At 46.7% G+C, this 26218-nt stretch overlaps 1 protein-coding gene across 2 annotated transcripts in view; it reads right to left on the bottom strand.

The window, feature by feature from the left end:
- vipr1b (vasoactive intestinal peptide receptor 1b) overlaps nucleotides 1-25790 on the bottom strand; it is a 351937-nt gene extending 326147 nt beyond the window's left edge. For both annotated transcript variants that reach the window (XM_055928148.1, XM_055928149.1), the window contains exon 1: nucleotides 25482-25790. In XM_055928148.1, the coding sequence (XP_055784123.1) occupies nucleotides 25482-25538 (57 nt within the window). In that variant the 5' untranslated portion in view covers nucleotides 25539-25790. The remainder of the gene's footprint in view (nucleotides 1-25481) is intronic.
- Nucleotides 25791-26218: the final 428 nt, after the last annotated feature.

The raw sequence follows: 26218 nt of genomic DNA on the forward strand, positions 1-26218 counted from the left end.
AGAGAGCTGCCCTGTGGTACACCACACTTTACATGTTTGACATTAGAGACGCTTCCATTAACCTCCATCAGTAGCTATCACAAATTCGACCAAATAAAGATATAAATAGCCACTAACCAAGAAACAACTTCATCAGATGACAGTCTGATAACATATTTATTGTATAGCATATGTTTTGTTAGAAAAATGTGCATATTTCAGGTATAAATCATAGTTTACATTGCAGCTACAATCAGAAATTGCACCGAAAGCAGCCATAAAACTTACAAACACCAACGTCAAATACCTAATTACTCATCATAAAACATTTCTGAAAAATACATAGTGTACAGCAAATGAAAGACAGGCATCTTGTGATTCCAGCCAATATTTCCGATTTATTAAGTGTTTTACAGCGAAAACAAAATGTAGCGTTATATTAGCTTAGCACAATAGCCAGAAACACTTGGGCGCTGACGACTACGACAGATATATGAAATAGCATCATAAAATGTTTCTTACTTTTGGTGATCTTCCATCAGAATGTTGGACAAGGTGTCCTTTGTCCAGAACAATCGTTGTTTGGATTTAGAACGGCAACTTTCCCTCTCGATTTAGCACGCGCACTAGCCAAGTGGCACGGATCTCTCCATGTCAACAAACGGAAGAGAACGGAACACGGCAAAACTCCCGAAAAAATTTCAATAATCTGATTAAACTATATTGAAAAAACATACTTTACGACGATATGGTCACATGTATCAAATAAAATCAGAGCCGGAGATAGTAGTCGTCCATAACGGCAGCTAAACAGAAGGCAAATCCACTGTCCACCTCACGCTCCCAAGAGTACCGGAAATGAGGGAAACGTCATACAAAGAGCTTGTATTCCAATTCAGACCAAGATAAACACGAAATTTCTTCTCTCACAGCCTCTTGACATCCAGGGGAAGGTCTATGAAATGCACGTATACTAATACGTATCATGCCCATTTATAGGCAGGAAGTAGAACAGAGCCTCGATTTCAGACTTTCCACTTCCTGGTCAGGAAGTTTGTGCCAAATGAGTTCTGTTTGACTCACAGATATAATTCAAACGGTTTTAGAAACTAGAGAGTGTTTTCTATCCATTAGTCATAATAATATGCATATTGTACGAGCAAGAATTGAGCACGAGGCCGTTTGAAATGGGCACCTTTAATCAGAGCTACTCAATACTGCCCCTGCAGCCATAAAAAGTTAAAATAATCGTCAACATTAAATGGTTTTGTGATGAATAAGCCGTCTGATTTCGATGAAAGATGGAGTTGAATGTCTTTCTGACCATTATTTCAGTTAAAGTACTCCACGGTTTTTTCCCATCATTCTTTATATCATTGATCTTGGCTTCATAATACAGTTTCTTCTTCTTTTTGTTGAGTTTAGTCACATCATTTCTCAATGTGCAGTAAGTCAACCAGTCAGAAGTGCAGCCAGACTTATCAGCCACTCCTTTTGCCCCATCTCTTTCAACCATACAGTTTTTAAATTCCTCATCAATCCATGGAGCCTTAACAGTTCTAACAGTCAGTTTCTTAACAGGTGCATGTTCATCATTAATTGGAAGAAGCAATTCCATAAATTCATCAAGTGCAGCGTCTGGATGCTCCTCATTAATCACATCAGACCAACAAATATTTTGAACATCATCGCCATAAGAGTCAGAGCAAAATCTTAAACACTATTTTAGGCCCAGCTGTTGGTCTTTCCTGGATATAGCCACTACATTGTGATCACTGCATCCAGTGGGTACGGATACAGCTTTAGAACAGAGTTCTACAGTATTAGTAGAAATGTGATCAATACATGAGGATGATCCTGTTCCTGTAGTGTTTGTAAACACCCTGGTAGGTTGATTAATAACCTGAACCAGATTACAGGCACTGGTTACAGTGAGAAGCTTCCTCTTGTTAAACACCCTGGTAGGTTGATTAATAACCTGAACCAGATTACAGGCACTGGTTACAGTGAGAAGCTTCCTCTTGTTAAACACTCTGGTAGGTTGATTAATAACCTGAACCAGATTACAGACACTGGTTACAGTGAGAAGCTTCCTCTTGTTAAACACCCTGGTAGGTTGATTAATAACCTGAACCAGATTACAGGCACTGGTTACAGTGAGAAGCTTCCTCTTGTTAAACACCCTGGTTAGGTTGATTAATAACCTGAACCAGGTAACAGGCACTGGTTACAGTGAGAAGCTTCCTCTTGTTAAACACCCTGGTAGGTTGATTAATAACCTGAACCAGATTACAGGCACTGGTTACAGTGAGAAGCTTCCTCTTGAGCGGACAGCTTGATGAAAACCAGTCAATATTCAGGTCCCTGAGAAAGTAGACCTCTCTGTTTTACATCACATACACTATCAAGCATTTCACACATATTATTTAGATACTGAATGTTACCACTTGGTGGCCTATAGCAGCACCCCAAAAGAAAAGGCTTTATATGTTTCAAGCTGCAACCACAACACTTCAATAACACTGGACATAAGATCTTCTCTAAGCATTACAGGGATATGGCTCTGAATATATACAGTAGCACCTCCCCCATAAGCATTACAGGGATATGGCTCTGAATATATACAGTAACACCTCCCCCATAAGCATTACAGGGATATGGCTCTGAATATATACAGCAACACCTCCCCCATAAGCATTACAGGGATATGGCTCTGAATATATACAGCCCCCCCCCCCCCCCCCCCCCCCCCATAAGCATTCCAGGGATATGGCTCTGAATATATACAGTAACACCTCCCCCATAAGCATTACAGGGATATGACTCTGAATATATACAGTAACACCCCCCCCCCCCCCCCCCATAAGCATTACAGGGATATGGCTCTGAATATATACAGTAACACCTCCCCCATAAGCATTACAGGGATATGGCTCTGAATATATACAGTAACACCTCCCTCATAAACATTACAGGGATATGGCTCTGAATATATACAGCAACACCCCCCCCCTCCCCCATAAGCATTACAGGGATATGGCTCTGAATATATACAGTAACACCTCCCCCATAAGCATTACAGGGATATGGCTCTGAATATATACAGCAACACCCCCCCCATAAGCATTACAGGGATATGGCTCTGAATATATACAGTAACACCTCCCCCATAAGCATTACAGGGATATGGCTCTGAATATATACAGTAACACCTCCCCCATAAGCATTACAGGGATATGGCTCTGAATATATACAGCAACACCCCCCCACCCCCCCCCCCCCATAAGCATTACAGGGATATGGCTCTGAATATATACAGCAACACCTCCCCCCCCCCCCCATAAGCATTACAGGGATATGGCTCTGAATATATACAGCAACACCTCCCCCATAAGCATTACAGGGATATGGCTCTGAATATATACAGCAACACCTCCCCCATAAGCATTACAGGGATATGGCTCTGAATATATACAGTAACACCTCCCCCATAAGCATTACAGGGATATGGCTCTGAATATATACAGCAACACCTCCCCCATAAGCATTACAGGGATATGGCTCTGAATATATACAGTAACACCTCCCCCATAAGCATTACAGAGATATGGCTCTGAATATATACAGCAACACCTCCCCCATAAGCATTACAGGGATATGGCTCTGAATATATACAGTAACACCTCCCCCATAAGCATTACAGGGATATGGCTCTGAATATATACAGCAACACCTCCCCCATAAGCATTACAGGGATATGGCTCTGAATATATACAGTAACACCTCCCCCATAAGCATTACAGGGATATGGCTCTGAATATATACAGCAACACCTCCCCCATAAGCATTACAGGGATATGGCTCTGAATATATACAGTAACACCTCCCCCATAAGCATTACAGGGATATGGCTCTGAATATATACAGTAACACCTCCCCTATAAACATTACAGGGATATGGCTCTGAATATATACAGCAACACCTCCCCCATAAGCATTACAGGGATATGGCTCTGAATATATACAGCAACACCTCCCCCAAAAGCATTACAGGGATATGGCTCTGAATATATACAGCAACACCTCCCCCATAAACATTACAGGGATATGGCTCTGAATATATACAGTAACACCTCCCCCATAAGCATTACAGGGATATGGCTCTGAATATATACAGTAACACCTCCCCCATAAGCATTACAGGGATATGACTCTGAATATATACAGTAACACCTCCCCCCCCCCCCATAAGCATTACAGGGATATGGCTCTGAATATATACACCTCCCCCATAAGCATTACAGGGATATGGCTCTGAATATATACACCTCCCCCATAAACATTACAGGGATATGGCTCTGAATATATACAGTAACACCTCCCCCATAAGCATTACAGGGATATGGCTCTGAATATATACAGTAACACCTCCCCCATAAGCATTACAGGGATATGGCTCTGAATATATACAGTAACACCTCCCCCATAAGCATTACAGGGATATGGCTCTGAATATATACAGTAACACCTCCCCCATAAGCATTACAGGGATATGGCTCTGAATATATACAGTAACACCTCCCCCATAAGCATTACAGGGATATGACTCTGAATATATACAGCAACACCCCCCCTCCCCCATAAGCATTACAGGGATATGGCTCTGAATATATACAGCAACACCTCCCCATAAGCATTACAGGGATATGGCTCTGAATATATACAGTAACACCTCCCCCATAAGCATTACAGGGATATGGCTCTGAATATATACAGTAACACCTCCCCCATAAGCATTACAGGGATATGGCTCTGAATATATACAGTAACACCTCCCCCATAAGCATTACAGGGATATGGCTCTGAATATATACAGCAACACCTCCCCCATAAGCATTACAGGGATATGGCTCTGAATATATACAGCAACACCTCCCCCATAAGCATTACAGGGATATGGCTCTGAATATATACAGTAACACCTCCCCCATAAGCATTACAGGGATATGGCTCTGAATATATACAGTAACACCTCCCCCATAAGCATTACAGGGATATGGCTCTGAATATATACAGTAACACCTCCCCCATAAGCATTACAGGGATATGGCTCTGAATATATACAGTAACACCTCCCCCATAAGCATTACAGGGATATGGCTCTGAATATATACAGCAACACCTCCCCCATAAGCATTACAGGGATATGGCTCTGAATATATACAGTAACACCTCCCCCATAAGCATTACAGGGATATGGCTCTGAATATATACAGCAACACCTCCCCCATAAGCATTACAGGGATATGGCTCTGAATATATACAGCAACACCTCCCCCATAAGCATTACAGGGATATGGCTCTGAATATATACAGCAACACCTCCCCCATAAGCATTACAGGGATATGGCTCTGAATATATACAGTAACACCTCCCCCATAAGCATTACAGGGATATGGCTCTGAATATATACAGCAACACCTCCCCCATAAGCATTACAGGGATATGACTCTGAATATATACAGCAACACCTCCCCCATAAGCATTACAGGGATATGAATATATACAGTAACACCTCCCCCATAAGCATTACAGGGATATGGCTCTGAATATATACAGCAACACCTCCCCCATAAGCATTACAGGGATATGGCTCTGAATATATACAGCAACACCCCCCCTCCCCCATAAGCATTACAGGGATATGGCTCTGAATATATACAGTAACACCTCCCCCATAAGCATTACAGGGATATGGCTCTGAATATATACAGTAACACCTCCCCCATAAGCATTACAGGGACATGAATATATACAGCAACACCTCCCTCATAAGCATTACAGGGATATGGCTCTGAATATATACAGTAACACCTCCCCCATAAGCATTACAGGGATATGGCTCTGAATATATACAGCAACACCTCCCCCATAAGCATTACAGGGATATGGCTCTGAATATATACAGTAACACCTCCCCCATAAGCATTACAGGGATATGGCTCTGAATATATACAGTAACACCTCCCCCATAAGCATTACAGGGATATGGCTCTGAATATATACAGTAACACCTCCCCCATAAGCATTACAGGGATATGGCTCTGAATATATACAGCAACACCCCCCCCCCCCCCCCCATAAGCATTACAGGGATATGACTCTGAATATATACAGTAACACCTCCCCCATAAGCATTACAGGGATATGGCTCTGAATATATACAGCAACACCTCCCCCATAAGCATTACAGGGATATGGCTCTGAATATATACAGCAACACCCCCCCTCCCCCATAAGCATTACAGGGATATGGCTCTGAATATATACAGTAACACCTCCCCCATAAGCATTACAGGGATATGGCTCTGAATATATACAGCCCCCCCCCCCCCCCCCCCCCCCATAAGCATTACAGGGATATGGCTCTGAATATATACAGCAACACCCCCCCTCCCCCATAAGCATTACAGGGATATGGCTCTGAATATATACAGTAACACCTCCCCCATAAGCATTACAGGGATATGGCTCTGAATATATACAGCCCCCCCCCCCCCCCCCCCCCCATAAGCATTACAGGGATATGGCTCTGAATATATACAGTAACACCTCCCCCATAAGCATTACAGGGATATGACTCTGAATATATACAGTAACACCCCCCCCCCCCCCCCCCCATAAGCATTACAGGGATATGGCTCTGAATATATACAGTAACACCTCCCCCATAAGCATTACAGGGATATGGCTCTGAATATATACAGTAACACCTCCCTCATAAACATTACAGGGATATGGCTCTGAATATATACAGCAACACCTCCCCCATAAGCATTACAGGGATATGGCTCTGAATATATACAGTAACACCTCCCCCATAAGCATTACAGGGATATGGCTCTGAATATATACAGTAACACCTCCCCCATAAGCATTACAGGGATATGGCTCTGAATATATACAGCAACACCCCCCCCATAAGCATTACAGGGATATGGCTCTGAATATATACAGTAACACCTCCCCCATAAGCATTACAGGGATATGGCTCTGAATATATACAGTAACACCTCCCCCATAAGCATTACAGGGATATGGCTCTGAATATATACAGCAACACCCCCCCACCCCCCCCCCCCATAAGCATTACAGGGATATGGCTCTGAATATATACAGCAACACCTCCCCCCCCCCCCATAAGCATTACAGGGATATGGCTCTGAATATATACAGCAACACCTCCCCCATAAGCATTACAGGGATATGGCTCTGAATATATACAGCAACACCTCCCCCATAAGCATTACAGGGATATGGCTCTGAATATATACAGTAACACCTCCCCCATAAGCATTACAGGGATATGGCTCTGAATATATACAGCAACACCTCCCCCATAAGCATTACAGGGATATGGCTCTGAATATATACAGTAACACCTCCCCCATAAGCATTACAGAGATATGGCTCTGAATATATACAGCAACACCTCCCCCATAAGCATTACAGGGATATGGCTCTGAATATATACAGTAACACCTCCCCCATAAGCATTACAGGGATATGGCTCTGAATATATACAGCAACACCTCCCCCATAAGCATTACAGGGATATGGCTCTGAATATATACAGTAACACCTCCCCCATAAGCATTACAGGGATATGGCTCTGAATATATACAGCAACACCTCCCCCATAAGCATTACAGGGATATGGCTCTGAATATATACAGTAACACCTCCCCCATAAGCATTACAGGGATATGGCTCTGAATATATACAGTAACACCTCCCCTATAAACATTACAGGGATATGGCTCTGAATATATACAGCAACACCTCCCCCATAAGCATTACAGGGATATGGCTCTGAATATATACAGCAACACCTCCCCCAAAAGCATTACAGGGATATGGCTCTGAATATATACAGCAACACCTCCCCCATAAACATTACAGGGATATGGCTCTGAATATATACAGTAACACCTCCCCCATAAGCATTACAGGGATATGGCTCTGAATATATACAGTAACACCTCCCCCATAAGCATTACAGGGATATGACTCTGAATATATACAGTAACACCTCCCCCCCCCCCCCCCCCCCCCCATAAGCATTACAGGGATATGGCTCTGAATATATACACCTCCCCCATAAGCATTACAGGGATATGGCTCTGAATATATACACCTCCCCCATAAACATTACAGGGATATGGCTCTGAATATATACAGTAACACCTCCCCCATAAGCATTACAGGGATATGGCTCTGAATATATACAGTAACACCTCCCCCATAAGCATTACAGGGATATGGCTCTGAATATATACAGTAACACCTCCCCCATAAGCATTACAGGGATATGGCTCTGAATATATACACCTCCCCCATAAACATTACAGGGATATGGCTCTGAATATATACAGTAACACCTCCCCCATAAGCATTACAGGGATATGGCTCTGAATATATACAGTAACACCTCCCCCATAAGCATTACAGGGATATGGCTCTGAATATATACAGTAACACCTCCCCCATAAGCATTACAGGGATATGACTCTGAATATATACAGCAACACCCCCCCTCCCCCATAAGCATTACAGGGATATGGCTCTGAATATATACAGCAACACCTCCCCATAAGCATTACAGGGATATGGCTCTGAATATATACAGTAACACCTCCCCCATAAGCATTACAGGGATATGGCTCTGAATATATACAGTAACACCTCCCCCATAAGCATTACAGGGATATGGCTCTGAATATATACAGTAACACCTCCCCCATAAGCATTACAGGGATATGGCTCTGAATATATACAGCAACACCTCCCCCATAAGCATTACAGGGATATGGCTCTGAATATATACAGCAACACCTCCCCCATAAGCATTACAGGGATATGGCTCTGAATATATACAGTAACACCTCCCCCATAAGCATTACAGGGATATGGCTCTGAATATATACAGTAACACCTCCCCCATAAGCATTACAGGGATATGGCTCTGAATATATACAGTAACACCTCCCCCATAAGCATTACAGGGATATGGCTCTGAATATATACAGTAACACCTCCCCCATAAGCATTACAGGGATATGGCTCTGAATATATACAGCAACACCTCCCCCATAAGCATTACAGGGATATGGCTCTGAATATATACAGTAACACCTCCCCCATAAGCATTACAGGGATATGGCTCTGAATATATACAGCAACACCTCCCCCATAAGCATTACAGGGATATGGCTCTGAATATATACAGCAACACCTCCCCCATAAGCATTACAGGGATATGGCTCTGAATATATACAGCAACACCTCCCCCATAAGCATTACAGGGATATGGCTCTGAATATATACAGTAACACCTCCCCCATAAGCATTACAGGGATATGGCTCTGAATATATACAGCAACACCTCCCCCATAAGCATTACAGGGATATGGCTCTGAATATATACAGCAACACCTCCCCCATAAGCATTACAGGGATATGAATATATACAGTAACACCTCCCCCATAAGCATTACAGGGATATGGCTCTGAATATATACAGTAACACCTCCCCCATAAGCATTGCAGGGATATGGCTCTGAATATATACAGTAACACCTCCCCCATAAGCATTACAGGGATATGGCTCTGAATATATACAGTAACACCTCCCCCATAAGCATTACAGGGATATGGCTCTGAATATATACAGTAACACCTCCCCCATAAGCATTACAGGGATTTGGCTCTGAATATATACAGCAACACCTCCCCCATAAGCATTACAGAGATATGGCTCTGAATATATACAGTAACACCTCCCCCATAAGCATTACAGGGATATGGCTCTGAATATATACAGCAACACCTCCCCTATAAACATTACAGGGATATGGCTCTGAATATATACAGTAACACCTCCCCCATAAGCATTACAGGGATATGGCTCTGAATATATACAGTAACACCTCCCCCATAAGCATTACAGGGATATGGCTCTGAATATATACAGTAACACCTCCCCCATAAGCATTACAGGGATATGGCTCTGAATATATATAGCAACACCTCCCCCATAAGCATTACAGGGATATGGCTCTGAATATATACAGCAACACCTCCCCCATAAGCATTACAGGGATATGGCTCTGAATATATACAGCAACACCCCCCCCCCCCCCCCCCATAAGCATTACAGGGATATGGCTCTGAATATATACAGCAACACCTCCCCCCCCCCCCCCCCATAAGCATTACAGGGATATGGCTCTGAATATATACAGCAACACCCCCCCCCCCCCCATAAGCATTACAGGGATATGGCTCTGAATATATACAGCAACACCTCCCCCATAAACATTACAGGGATATGGCTCTGAATATATACAGTAACACCTCCCCAATAAGCATTACAGGGATATGGCTCTGAATATATACAGCAACACCTCCCCCATAAACATTACAGGGATATGGCTCTGAATATATACAGTAACACCTCCCCAATAAGCATTACAGGGATATGGCTCTGAATATATACAGTAACACCTCCCCCATAAGCATTACAGGGACATGAATATATACAGCAACACCTCCCTCATAAGCATTACAGGGATATGGCTCTGAATATATACAGCAACACCCCCCCCCCCCCCCCATAAGCATTACAGGGATATGACTCTGAATATATACAGTAAAACCTCCCCCATAAGCATTACAGGGATATGGCTCTGAATATATACAGCAACACCTCCCCCATAAGCATTACAGGGATATGGCTCTGAATATATACAGTAACACCTCCCCCATAAGCATTACAGGGATATGGCTCTGAATATATACAGTAACACCTCCCCCATAAGCATTACAGGGATATGGCTCTGAATATATACAGTAACACCTCCCCCATAAACATTACAGGGATATGGCTCTGAATATATACAGTAACACCTCCCCCATAAGCATTACAGGGATATGGCTCTGAATATATACAGTAACACCTCCCCCATAAGCATTACAGGGATATGGCTCTGAATATATACAGTAACACCTCCCCCATAAGCATTACAGGGATATGGCTCTGAATATATACAGTAACACCCCCCCCCCCCCCCCATAAGCATTACAGGGATATGACTCTGAATATATACAGTAACACCTCCCCCATAAGCATTACAGGGATATGGCTCTGAATATATACAGCAACACCTCCCCCATAAGCATTACAGGGATATGGCTCTGAATATATACAGCAACACCTCCCCCATAAGCATTACAGGGATATGGCTCTGAATATATACAGCAACACCTCCCCCATAAGCATTACAGGGATATGGCTCTGAATATATACAGCAACACCTCCCCCATTAACATTTCAAATCAAATCTAATTGTATTAGTCACATGCGCCGAATACAACAGGTGTAGTAGACCTTACAGTGAAATGCTGACTTACAAGCCCCTAACCAACAGTGCAGTTTAAAAGAACACGGATAAGAATAAGAGATACAAGTAATTAAAGAGGAGCAGTAAAAATTACAATATATACAGGGTATTACGGTACAGAGTCAGTGTGGAGGCTATATACAGGGTATTACGGTACAGAGTCAATGTGGAGGCTATATACAGGGTATTACGGTACATAGTCAGTGTGGAGACTATATACAGGGTATTACGGTACAGAGTCAGTGTGGAGACTATATACAGGGTATTACGGTACAGAGTCAATGTGGAGGCTATATACAGGGTATTACGGTACATAGTCAGTGTGGAGGCTATATACAGGGTATTACGGTACAGAGTCAATGTGGAGGCTATATACAGGGTATTACAGTACAGAGTCAGTGTGGAGGCTATATACAGGGGGTACCGGTACAGAGTCAGTGTGGAGGCTATATACAGGAGGTACCAGTACAGAGTCAATGTGGAGGCTATATACAGGGGGTACCGGTACAGAGTCAATGTGGAGGCTATATACAGGAGGTACCGGTACAGAGTTAATGTGGAGGCTATATACAGGGGGTACCGGTACAGAGTTAATGTGGAGGCTATATACAGGAGGTATTGGTACAGAGTTAATGTGGAGGCTATATACAGGGGGACCGATACAGAGTCAATGTGGAGGCTATATACAGGGTGTTACGGTACAGAGTCAATGTGGAGGCTATATACAGGGGGTACCGGTACAGAGTCAATGTGGAGACTATATACAGGGTGTTACGGTACAGAGTCAATGTGGAGGCTATATACAGGGGGTGCCGGTACAGAGTCAATGTGGAGGCTATATACAGGGGGTACCGGTACAGAGTCAATGTGGAGGCTATATACAGGGGGTACCAGTACCGAGTCAATGTGGAGGCTATATACAGGGTATTACGGTACAGAGTCTATGTGGAGGCTATATACAGGGGGTACCGGTACAGAGTCAATGTGGAGACTATATACAGGGTGTTACGGTACAGAGTCAATGTGGAGGCTATATACAGGGGGTACCGGTACAGAGTCAATGTGGAGGCTATATACAGGGTGTTATGGTACAGAGTCAATGTGGAGGCTATATACAGGGGGTACCGGTACAGAGTCAATGTGGAGGCTATATACAGGGGGTACCGGTACAGAGTCAATGTTGAGGCTATATACAGGGGGTACCGGTACAGAGTCAATGTGGAGGCTATATACAGGGGGTACCGGTACAGAGTCAAGTGGAGGCTATATACAGGGTGTTACGGTACAGAGTCAATGTGGAGACTATATACAGGGTGTTACGGTACAGAGTCAATGTGGAGGCTATATACAGGGGGTTACGGTACAGAGTCAATGTGGAGGCTATATACAGGGGGTACCGGTACAGAGTCAATGTGGAGACTATATACAGGGTGTTACGGTACAGAGTCAATGTGGAGGCTATATACAGGGGGTACCGGTACAGAGTCAATGTGGAGGCTATATACAGGGGGTGCCGGTACAGAGTCAATGTGGAGGCTATATACAGGGGGTACCGGTACAGAGTCAATGTGGAGACTATATACAGGGTGTTACGGTACAGAGTCAATGTGGAGGCTATATACAGGGTGTACCGGTACAGAGTCAGTGTGGAGGCTATATACAGGGTGTACCGGTACAGAGTCAATGTGGAGGCTATATACAGGGGGTACCAGTACTGAGTCAATGTAGAGGCTATATACAGGGGGTACCGGTACAGAGTCAATGTGGAGGCTATATACAGGGGGTACCGGTACAGAGTCAATTTGGAGGCTATATACAGGGGGTACCGGTATGTGCAAATGAGGTAAGATTCGGGAGGGAAGGCAATAAATAGGCCGTAGTGGCAAAGTAATTACAATTTAGCAATTAAATGCTGGAGTGATAGACGTGCAGAAGATGAATGTGCAAGTAGAGATACTGGGGTGCAAAGGAGCAAGATAAATAATAACAATATGGGGATGAGGTAGTTGGATGGGCTATTTACAGATGGGCTATGTACAGGTGCAGTGAGCTGCTCTGACAGCTGGTGCTTAAAGTTAGTGAGGGAGATATGAGACTCCAGCTTCAGTGATTTTTGCAATTTCTTTGTGCAATTCGTTTTGCAATGTACATGTAGGTAGAGTTAATTAAAGTGACTATTCTTAGATGACAACAGTGGCAGTGACAGTGGTGTGTGGAGGGTAGGGGGGGGGGGGGGGGGGGCAATGTTACTAGTCTGGGTAGCCAATTGACTAGATGTTGAGGAATCTTATGGCTTTGTGGTAGAAGCTGTTTAGAAGCCTCTTGGACCAAGACTTGGCACTCCGGTACCGTTTGCCGTGCGGTAGCAGAGAGAACAGTCTATGACTGGGGTGGCTGGAATCTTTGACAATTTTCAGGGCCTTCCTCTGACACTGCCTGGTATATGTACTGGTGATGTACTGGTGATGTACTGGTGATGTACTGGTCCGTTCTCCTTCTGTTGTACCTTGCTGTCTCTTCTATCGATGTTATGTCCTTGTATTGCTACTGCTGTATCATAAAAGTACTGATCTAAGTGAGTCTCAGAAATGGATAATATATGAATGTTATCTGATGTTAGCAAGTTATTCATTTCATGAACCTTATTTCTAAGGCCCCATATATTAGTATGGGATATTTTCAGCCCTTTCCGGAGTAGCTGATCAGAGACATAATATGGAAAAGAGCAAACAAAGCAAGAGAAAGAAATATACATTCAGCCGTCCATTAATCAGTTGGTGTGTGTGTGTGTGTGTGTGTGTGTGTGTGTGTGTGTGTGTGTGTGTGTGTGTGTGTGTGTGTGTGTGTGTGTGTGTGTGTGTGTGTGTGTGTGTGTGTGGTGTGTGTCGTGGGGTTGAAGCTATGAACCCATAGTCTTGGCTCTCTCATCCCATCCAGGCTTCTGGGAGGGAGGGGGGAAATGATCCTGTCATAGTGGATGTAAGTATTGTCCCCATGCGGTCTGGCAGCTTTCATGGCTGGAATCAGTTCTTTCCTCTTCTGGAGCAGAGCTTCAGGATAGTCCTCGTTGAGGAAAATATACGTTCCTCTCAAGTTCTTGGCTCTTTCCAGAACAGCTACCTTGAACCTCAGGAACTTGACCACTAATGGCCTGGGCCTGTCACCTGGGCCTGTCACCTGGGCCTGTCGCCTGGGCCTGTCACCTGGGCCTGTCGCCTGGGCCTGTCGCCTGGGCCTATCACCTGGGCCTGTCGCCTGGGCCTATCACCTGGGCCTGTCACCTGGGCCTGTCACCTGGGCCTGTCACCTGGTCCGGTCACCTGGTCCGGTCACCTGGTCCTGTCACCGGGGCCTGTCACCTGGGCCTATCACCTGGGCCTGTCGCCTGGGCCTATCACCGGGGCCTGTCACCTGGGCCTGTCGCCTGGGCCTGTCGCCTGGGCCTATCACCTGGGCCTGTCACCTGGGCCTGTCACCTGGGCCTGTCACCTGGGCCTGTCACCTGGGCCGGTCACCGGGGCCTGTCACCTGGGCCTATCACCGGGGCCTGTCATCTGGGCCTATCACCGGGGCCTGTCACCTGGGCCTGTCACCTGGGCCTATCACCTGGTCCGGTCACCTGGTCCTGTCACCTGGTCCTGTCACCTGGGCCTATCATCTGGGCCTGTCACCTGGGCCTATCACCTGGGCCTGTCGCCTGGGCCTGTCGCCTGGGCCTATCACCTGGGCCGGTGGTGGGTTTTCCAGTCCTGTGGGCATGCTCCACCTCAATCTTTCTGTGGTCCATCTTCAATTTCTCAGAGATGATTTCCCTCACTTTGTCCTCAGACTCCGTCCGGGTCTCATGTGGAGATTCGGCAATTCCGTCCACAACCATGTTGTTCCACCTTGATTGTCCCTTGAGATAGTCTTGATTTATCTGTCATTGTTATCATGGATTCACACACAGAACTGATGTCCTCTCTCAATGACTTACAGATTGTCCTCTCTCAATGACTTACAGATTGTCCTCTCTCAATGACTTACAGATTGTCCTCTCTCAATGACTTACAGATTGTCCTCTCTCAATGACTTACAGATTGTCCTCTCTCAATGACTTACAGATTGTCCTCTCTCAATGACTTACAGATTGTCCTCTCTCAATGACTTACAGATTGTCCTCTCTCAATGACTGTCATCATGCCGTTCTCCTGTTTCAACTCATCGTGCTGACCCTGGGAGAACTGCAAACTGTTCTTCAGGTCCTGGACCTCTCTGGTCAGGTCGTCCCTTCTTTTATTAGTAGAATCCACCAGTATTTGGACAAAACTCTTGAAGCTATTTTCTTATTGTAACAACTGCTTGTAGGTCAATTTTTGTTCATTTAAAGGATAATTCACGTGTGACAGAGAGACACTACTGTCCTCAACGGTCCTCGCGCCGGATTCGGTCTTTGACATGGTAGCTAGCAACGTAGGTTATGCTGTTACTCCTCGCAGTTCCAGACAGGGCAGGTCACAGGGAAGATTGAATGTGTATGTGCCAATACAATATATATACTGCGATTTTCATAATTATACAGTACGGGTCAAAAGTTTGGACACATCTACTCATTCAAGGGTTTTTCTTTATTTTTACTATTTTCTACATTGTAGAATAATAGTGTGAAGACATCAAAACTATCGAATAACACATATGGAATCATGTAGTAATATGTTAAACAAATCAAAATATATTTTATATTTCAGATTCTTCAAAGTAGCCACCCGTTGCCTTGATGACAGCTTTGCACCCTCTATCTACTATGTAGAAGATAGTAAAACTAAAGAAAAACCCTTGAATGAGTAGGTGTGTCCAAACTTTTGACTGGTTCTATATATTTATTGCGATTCGATATTGTAATGTTATTGTGTTTCCATGTTCCAAACATATTGCTCAACATGTCTGATGCAGAATGACCAGATTGAACCATGAGAACAAGAATTATATCCCGATATGTAACTGTACCGACTTTTTCCCCCAAAACATTAGTACATACACTGAGTGTACAAAACATTAGGACCATTAATTTCATTTTTATTTAAAATATATTTACATCTGCTTTTCCATGACAGAGACTGACCAGGTGAATCCAGGTGAAAGTTAGGAGCCCTTATTGATGTCATTTGTTAAATCCACTTCAATCAGTGTAGATGAAGGAGAGGAGACAGGTTAAAGAAGGATTTTTAAGCCTTGAGACATGGATTGTGTAAATGCCATTCAGAGGGTGAATGGGCAAGACAAATGTAATTGCCTTTGAACGGTGTGTGGTAGTAGGTGTCAGGAGTGTTTGAGTGTGTCAAGAACTGAAACTTTGATTGGTTTTTCATGCTCAATAGTTTCCTGTGTGTATCAAGAATGGTCCACCGCCCCAAAGGACATCCAACCAACTTGACACAACTGTGGGAAGCATTGGAGTCAACATGGGCCAGCATCCCTGTGGAACGCTTTCAACACCTTGTAGAGTCCATGTCCCCAACAAATTGAGGCTGTTCTGAAGGCAAAAGGGGGGGACCACGCAATATTAGGAAGGTATTCCTGATGTTTTGTAAACCCAGTGTATATATTAAGTGTGTAAAACTGTGAAAGTGAAAGTCACCCAGTAAAATAAAACTTGATTAAAAGTAAAAATGTATTTGGTTTTAAATATACTTAAGTATCAAAAGTAAATGCTATAAATAATTTCAAATTCCTTATATTAAGCAAACCAGATGATACAATGTTATTTTTCATTTATAACCAGCATTTGAGTTTAGTGAGTCCGCCAGATCAGAGGCATTAGCAGAGTTTCTCTCACAGAGCCAGGCAGGGCTTCTCTCACAGAGCCAGGCAGGGCATCTCTCACAGAGTCAGCCAGGGTTCTCTCACAGAGCCAGCCAGGGTTCTCTCACAGAGTCAGGCAGGGTTCTCTCACAGAGTCAGGCAGGGTTCTCTCACAGTCAGGCAGGGTTCTCTCTCACAGTCAGGCAGGGTTCTCTCAGAGTCAGGCAGGGTTCTCTCTCACAGTCAGGCAGGGTTCTCTCAGAGTCAGGCAGGGTTCTCTCACAGAGTCAGGCAGAGCTTCTCTCACAGAGCCAGGCAGGGTTCTCTCACAGAGCCAGGCAGGATTCTCTCACAGAGCCAGGCAGGGCTTCTCTCACAGAGCCAGGCAGGGCTTCTCTCACAGAGCCAGGCAGGGCTTCTCTCACAGAGCCAGGCAGGGTTCTCTCACAGAGCCAGGCAGGGTTCTCTCACAGAGTCAGGCAGGGTTCTCTCACAGTCAGGCAGGGTTCTCTCACAGAGTCAGGCAGAGCTTCTCTCACAGAGCCAGGCAGGGTTCTCTCACAGAGCCAGGCAGGGTTCTCTCACAGAGCCAGGCAGGGCTTCTATCACAGTCAGGCAGGGCTCTCTCACAGTCAGGCAGGGTTCTCTCACAGAGTCAGGCAGGGTTCTCTCACAGAGTCAGGCAGGGTTCTCTCACAGAGTCAGGCAGGGCTTCTCTCACAGAGCCAGGCAGGGCTTCTCTCACAGAGCCAGGCAGGGCTTCTCTCACAGAGCCAGGCAGGGCTTCTCTCACAGAGTCAGGCAGGGCTTCTCTCACAGAGTCAGGCAGGGCATCTCTCACAGTCAGGCAGGGCATCTCTCACAGTCAGGCAGGGCTCTCTCACAGTCAGGCAGGGTTCTCTCACAGAGTCAGGCAGGGTTCTCTCACAGAGTCAGGCAGGCCTTCTCTCACAGTCAGGCAGGGTTCTCTCACAGAGCCAGGCAGGGTTCTCTCACAGAGTCAGGCAGGGTTCTCTCACAGAGTCAGCCAGGGTTCTCTCACAGAGTCAGCCAGGGTTCTCTCACAGAGTCAGCCAGGGTTCTCTCACAGAGTCAGCCAGGGTTCTCTCACAGAGTCAGCCAGGGTTTTCTCACAGAGTCAGCCAGGGTTTTCTCACAGAGTCAGCCAGGGTTTTCTCACAGAGTCAGCCAGGGTTCTCTCACAGAGTCAGGCAGGGTTCTCTCACAGAGCCAGGCAGGGTTCTCTCACAGAGCCAGGCAGGGCATCTCTCACAGAGCCAGGCAGGGCTTCTCTCACAGAGCCAGGCAGGGCATCTCTCACAGAGCCAGGCAGGGCTTCTCTCACAGAGCCAGGCAGGGCATCTCTCACAGAGCCAGGCAGGGCTTCTCTCACAGAGCCAGGCAGGGCTTCTCTCACAGAGTCAGGCAGGGTTCTCTCAGTCAGGCAGGGTTCTCTCACAGAGCCAGGCAGGGTTCTCTCACAGAGCCAGGCAGGGTTCTCTCACAGAGCCAGGCAGGGTTCTCTCACAGAGCCAGGCAGGGCTTCTATCACAGTCAGGCAGGGCTCTCTCACAGTCAGGCAGGGTTCTCTCACAGAGTCAGGCAGGGTTCTCTCACAGAGTCAGGCAGGGCTTCTCTCACAGAGCCAGGCAGGGCTTCTCTCACAGAGCCAGGCAGGGCTTCTCTCACAGAGCCAGGCAGGGCTTCTCTCACAGAGCCAGGCAGGGCTTCTCTCACAGAGTCAGGCAGGGCTTCTCTCACAGAGTCAGGCAGGGCATCTCTCACAGTCAGGCAGGGCATCTCTCACAGTCAGGCAGGGCTCTCTCACAGTCAGGCAGGGTTCTCTCACAGAGTCAGGCAGGCCTTCTCTCACAGTCAGGCAGGGCTTCTCTCACAGTCAGGCAGGGTTCTCTCACAGAGCCAGGCAGGGTTCTCTCACAGAGTCAGGCAGGGTTCTCTCACAGAGTCAGCCAGGGTTCTCTCACAGAGTCAGCCAGGGTTCTCTCACAGAGTCAGCCAGGGTTCTCTCACAGAGTCAGCCAGGGTTCTCTCACAGAGTCAGCCAGGGTTCTCTCACAGAGTCAGCCAGGGTTTTCTCACAGAGTCAGCCAGGGTTTTCTCACAGAGTCAGCCAGGGTTTTCTCACAGAGTCAGCCAGGGTTCTCTCACAGAGTCAGGCAGGGTTCTCTCACAGAGCCAGGCAGGGTTCTCTCACAGAGCCAGGCAGGGCATCTCTCACAGAGCCAGGCAGGGCTTCTCTCACAGAGCCAGGCAGGGCATCTCTCACAGAGCCAGGCAGGGCTTCTCTCACAGAGCCAGGCAGGGCATCTCTCACAGAGCCAGGCAGGGCTTCTCTCACAGAGCCAGGCAGGGCTTCTCTCACAGAGTCAGGCAGGGTTCTCTCAGAGTCAGGCAGGGTTCTCTCACAGAGCCAGGCAGGGTTCTCTCACAGAGTCAGGCAGGGTTCTCTCAGAGTCAGGCAGGGTTCTCTCACAGAGTCAGGCAGAGCTTCTCTCACAGAGCCAGGCAGGGTTCTCTCACAGAGCCAGGCAGGGTTCTCTCACAGAGTCAGGCAGGGTTCTCTCTCACAGTCAGGCAGGGTTCTCTCACAGTCAGGCAGGGTTCTCTCACTGAGTCAGGCAGGGTTCTCTCAGAGTCAGGCAGGGTTCTCTCACAGAGTCAGGCAGAGCTTCTCTCACAGAGCCAGGCAGGGTTCTCTCACAGAGCCAGGCAGGATTCTCTCACAGAGTCAGGCAGGGCTTCTCTCACAGTCAGGCAGGGCTCTCTCACAGTCAGGCAGGGTTCTCTCACAGTCAGGCAGGGTTCTCTCACAGAGCCAGACAGGGTTCTCTCACAGAGCCAGACAGGGTTCTCTCACAGAGCCAGACAGGGTTCTCTCACAGAGCCAGACAGGGTTCTCTCACAGAGTCAGGCAGGGTTCTCTCACAGAGTCAGCCAGGGTTCTCTCACAGAGTCAGCCAGGGTTCTCTCACAGAGTCAGCCAGGGTTCTCTCACAGAGTCAGCCAGGGTTCTCTCACAGAGTCAGCCAGGGTTTTCTCACAGAGTCAGCCAGGGTTTTCTCACAGAGTCAGCCAGGGTTTTCTCACAGAGTCAGCCAGGGTTCTCTCACAGAGTCAGGCAGGGTTCTCTCACAGAGCCAGGCAGGGTTCTCTCACAGAGCCAGGCAGGGCATCTCTCACAGAGCCAGGCAGGGCTTCTCTCACAGAGCCAGGCAGGGCATCTCTCACAGAGCCAGGCAGGGCTTCTCTCACAGAGCCAGGCAGGGCATCTCTCACAGAGCCAGGCAGGGCTTCTCTCACAGAGCCAGGCAGGGCTTCTCTCACAGAGTCAGGCAGGGTTCTCTCAGAGTCAGGCAGGGTTCTCTCACAGAGCCAGGCAGGGTTCTCTCACAGAGTCAGGCAGGGTTCTCTCAGAGTCAGGCAGGGTTCTCTCACAGAGTCAGGCAGAGCTTCTCTCACAGAGCCAGGCAGGGTTCTCTCACAGAGCCAGGCAGGGTTCTCTCACAGAGCCAGGCAGGGTTCTCTCACAGAGTCAGGCAGGGCTTCTCTCACAGAGTCAGGCAGGGCTTCTCTCACAGTCAGGCAGGGTTCTCTCTCACAGTCAGGCAGGGTTCTCTCTCACAGTCAGGCAGGGTTCTCTCACAGTCAGGCAGAGTTCTCTCACAGAGCCAGGCAGGGTTCTCTCACAGAGTCAGGCAGGGTTCTCTCAGAGTCAGGCAGGGTTCTCTCACAGAGTCAGGCAGAGCTTCTCTCACAGAGCCAGGCAGGGTTCTCTCACAGAGCCAGGCAGGGTTCTCTCACAGAGCCAGGCAGGGCTTCTCTCACAGTCAGGCAGGGCTCTCTCACAGTCAGGCAGGGCTCTCTCACAGTCAGGCAGGGTTCTCTCACAGAGCCAGACAGGGTTCTCTCACAGAGTCAGGCAGGGTTCTCTCACAGAGTCAGGCAGGGTTCTCTCACAGAGTCAGGCAGGGCTTCTCTCACAGAGTCAGGCAGGGCTTCTCTCACAGAGTCAGGCAGGGCTTCTCTCACAGAGTCAGGCAGGGCTTCTCTCACAGCCAGGCAGGGTTCTCTCACAGTCAGGCAGGGTTCTCTCACTGAGTCAGGCAGGGTTCTCTCAGAGTCAGGCAGGGTTCTCTCACAGAGTCAGGCAGAGCTTCTCTCACAGAGCCAGGCAGGGTTCTCTCACAGAGCCAGGCAGGATTCTCTCACAGAGCCAGGCAGGGCTTCTCTCACAGTCAGGCAGGGCTCTCTCACAGTCAGGCAGGGTTCTCTCACAGTCAGGCAGGGTTCTCTCACAGAGCCAGACAGGGTTCTCTCACAGAGTCAGGCAGGGTTCTCTCACAGAGTCAGGCAGGGTTCTCTCACAGAGTCAGGCAGGGCTTCTCTCACAGAGTCAGGCAGGGCTTCTCTCACAGTCAGGCAGGGTTCTCTCTCACAGTCAGGCAGGGTTCTCTCACAGTCAGGCAGGGTTCTCTCACTGAGTCAGGCAGGGTTCTCTCAGAGTCAGGCAGGGTTCTCTCACAGAGTCAGGCAGAGCTTCTCTCACAGAGCCAGGCAGGGTTCTCTCACAGAGCCAGGCAGGGTTCTCTCACAGAGCCAGGCAGGGCTTCTCTCACAGTCAGGCAGGGTTCTCTCACAGTCAGGCAGGGTTCTCTCACAGAGCCAGACAGGGTTCTCTCACAGAGTCAGGCAGGGTTCTCTCACAGATTCAGGCAGGGCTTCTCTCACAGAGTCAGGCAGGGCTTTTCTCACAGTCAGGCAGGGTTCTCTCTCACAGTCAGGCAGGGTTCTCTCTCACAGTCAGGCAGGGTTCTCTCACAGTCAGGCAGGGTTCTCTCACTGAGTCAGGCAGGGTTCTCTCACTGAGTCAGGCAGGGCTGATCTCTGTATGGTAATAGCTTTGATACATGGATGGTATGGTCATATGGTCATATAGATGCATATATCAAAAGCAGCTCTCATAACTCAAATAGTTGTTTTTTTAGACTGAATAACCTATCCGTCCTCTGCATTGTCATTTTGGAGAATAATGGACAGAAAATAATCCAACTATGCCGCCTCACTGAATGGAAATACCAGACTTTATTCAGGTGGCAATTATTTGTAATTGAACCAGTAAACTCTCAAGATCAATCCATTTCTATTCAGCCTATGAGACCCCTCAGACAGGAGAACCATTTATATTCAGCCTATGAGACCCCTCAGACAGGAGAACCATTTATATTCAGCCTATGAGACCCCTCAGACAGGAGAACCATTTATATTCAGCCTATGAGACCCCTCAGACAGGAGAACCATTTATATTCAGCCTATGAGACCCCTCAGACAGTAGAACCATTTATATTCAGCCTATGAGACCCCTCAGACAGTAGAACCATTTATATTCAGCCTATGAGACCCCTCAGACAGTAGAACCATTTATATTCAGCCTATGAGACCCCTCAGACAGTAGAACCATTTATATTCAGCCTATGAGACCCCTCAGACAGGAGAACCATTTATATTCAGCCTATGAGACCCCTCAGACAGGAGAACCATTTATATTCAGCCTATGAGACCCCTCAGACAGGAGAACCATTTATATTCAGCCTATGAGACCCCTCAGACAGTAGAACCATTTATATTCAGCCTATGAGACCCCTCAGACAGTAGAACCATTTATATTCAGCCTATGAGACCCCTCAGACAGTAGAACCATTTATATTCAGCCTATGAGACCCCTCAGACAGTAGAACCATTTATATTCAGCCTATGAGACCCCTCAGACAGGAGAACCATTTATATTCAGCCTATGAGACCCCTCAGACAGGAGAACCATTTATATTCAGCCTATGAGACCCCTCAGACAGTAGAAAGGGTGTAGAAGAGCATCAATGGGACTTTCATACTGCATCAAAGATCTCTTATTTGGTGTGAAGGCATCCCATTAACTAATTCCCTCAAATTAAAATTGGGATCTCAAAGCCAGTTCCACTGCTTTTAAAAATTCTTCCCCTCTAACCCGTGACTGATTTAGACCTGGGACACCAGGTGGGTGATTCCCCTCTAATCAGGGACTGGTTTAGACCCCTCTAATCAGGGACTGATTTAGACCTGGGACACCAGGTGGGTGATTCCCCTCTAATCAGGGACTGATTTAGACCTGGGACACCAGGTGGGTGATTCCCCTCTAATCAGGGACTGATTTAGACCTGGGACACCAGGTGGGTGATTCCCCTCTAATCAGGGACTGATTTAGACCTGGGACACCAGGTGGGTGATTCCCCTCTAATCAGGGACTGATTTAGACCTGGGACACCAGGTGGGTGATTCCCCTCTAATCAGGGACTGGTTTAGACCCCTCTAATCAGGGACTGATTTAGACCTGGGACACCAGGTGGGTGATTCCCCTCTAATCAGGGACTGATTTAGACCTGGGACACCAGGTGGGTGATTCCCCTCTAATCAGGGACTGATTTAGACCTGGGACACCAGGTGGGTGATTCCCCTCTAATCAGGGACTGATTTAGACCTGGGACACCAGGTGGGTGATTCCCCTCTAATCAGGGACTGATTTAGACCTGGGACACCAGGTGGGTGATTCCCCTCTAATCAGGGACTGGTTTAGACCCCTCTAATCAGGGACTGATTTAGACCTGGGACACCAGGTGGGTGATTCCCCTCTAATCAGGGACTGATTTAGACCTGGGACACCAGGTGGGTGATTCCCCTCTAATCAGGGACTGATTTAGACCTGGGACACCAGGTGGGTGATTCCCCTCTAAACAGGGACTGATTTAGACCTGGGACACCAGGTGGGTGATTCCCCTCTAAACAGGGACTGATTTAGACCTGGGACACCAGGTGGGTGATTCCCCTCTGAACAGGGACTGATTTAGACCTGGGACACCAGGTGGGTGATTCCCCTCTAATCAGGGACTGATTTAGACCTGGGACACCAGGTGGGTGAATCCCCTCTAATCAGGGACTGATTTAGACCTGGGACACCAGGTGGGTGATTCCCCTCTAATCAGGGACTGATTTAGACCTGGGACACCAGGTGGGTGATTCCCCTCTAATCAGGGACTGATTTAGACCTGGGACACCAGGTGGGTGATTCCCCTCTAACCCGCGACTGGTTTAGACCTGGGACACCAGGTGGGTGATTCCCCTCTAACCCGCGACTGGTTTAGACCTGGGACACCAGGTGGGTGATTCTCCTCTAATTAGTGACTGGTTTAGACCTGGGACACCAGGTGGGTGATTCCCCTCTAATTAGGGACTGGTTTAGACCTGGGACACCAGGTGGGTAGAACAGAAAACCAGCAGGCTCCATACCTCGAGTTGGATACACCTGGTCTAGTGGGTATTTATGTCTACATGATCCATAAAACAGTAAATATATACTGAGTGAGCCAGTCAATTCATATATCACATGTTAGAGAGCCTTATACATCCTTAATAAAAAAGGGTTTAGCAGCAGAGATCAGAACAGTAGGAAAAACATCTAAAAGGCTTTAGAACCCAGAGGAGGACATGTTGCATCTAGAGACATAAGAACATAGAAGAGAATAGAAGAGTCGGCAGCATCTGAGGTGAGAGGATTAGGATGTTGGTGCAGTCTCGGTATTATTCGGTGGTCCTCGACTATAAAGAGCTCGTGATGGACCAGTGACTCATATCACGACCACCGTGTGATGGAGCCGCGGCCAGTAGAAGCACCGGGATAGGTTAGGGCTGAACCGGGAGAGGCGCGAGGTTAGGGCTGAACTGTTAACGACACGAGAGGCGTGACTGGAGGTTCGGGTCATTGTTCGTACAAAATTCTTACAGCCTGTATATGGAACCAAAGCCTGTGCCTGAGGCTATCGGACAAACCATACGATTCTAGTTATTGGACATGAATTACGCGCAAAATACGCATTTGGTTACCTAACGTTATTAGCCTACAACCCATTCTTTCGAATTCGTTATGTACACAAACCAAATGTAATTTCTAACAACACTCACAATTACTTAATGATTTACAGCCCCGTTCTGTGACCACAAATGCTCATAAAGTCTTAGTAACCGAGTTATATTATATTACTCATCCTTACTGTGAAAATGAACGTCGTCGAGCCTACTATCAGAATGTTATTTACTCAACAAAATCAAGCCAAAGCATATCGTATTTGTCATACACATACATATTTCTGATCATAAATTCACTAGAGTCAGTGCATTTAGACTAGAGTAGGATAGGGCAGGCTACTTACCGTGGAGATGGCGCAGCGGACCACCAATATACATTTCAAATACATTGAAGCATCCATCCTGTCATTTGAATGGTGACACGTTTGAATGTCGTTAATGTTTTACAAACTCCTGGACACAAACCAAACTCCTGGACGTTTCTAACTCGTTTCCAACAAACAATTTGAAATAAAAGTTTTCTTTATGCAGAGTTCGCCCCAGCGAAGCGACTTGACAGACGGGCTGTGGAACACAACTTCTCCTCGGTGGTACACAACTACCGCTCGGTGGTGACGGTGCACCTTGCGCACTGAAGCGCTTCGTCCGGCACGTCTCAATAGGTGAATGTAATGGTTTATATTTATACACTAGATGACACATAGGGGGCGCTGTGTTGAAGCCGTCGAGCCTCCATATTGGTACCAGAACTGTAAACATATTTAGAAAGCTATAGAAATACATGTATTAATGTCTACATTCGTTTTTGCCATGCTTATTATATTACAGACATCTTAATGCATACTTTGAAATTATATTTGTGAGCTAAACATAAACATTTCAACATATCAAAAGATTTTCCTTAAAGTATATCTTTTTTAGATTGCTAATGTTACTGTCCCCACCACAACAAAACAGTACTCAAAAAACCTTCAAATTTGTCCCTGGAAAGATCAATTGAAATACTGTACACCATTCATGTAGGACTGATCCTACTGAGGAGTGTCACTATGGCTTCATAGCCTTTCAATGGCCAATACAA

Source organism: Salvelinus fontinalis, chromosome 7 (assembly GCF_029448725.1).
Source record: "Salvelinus fontinalis isolate EN_2023a chromosome 7, ASM2944872v1, whole genome shotgun sequence".
In the NCBI taxonomy this organism is placed as follows: domain Eukaryota; kingdom Metazoa; phylum Chordata; class Actinopteri; order Salmoniformes; family Salmonidae; genus Salvelinus; species Salvelinus fontinalis.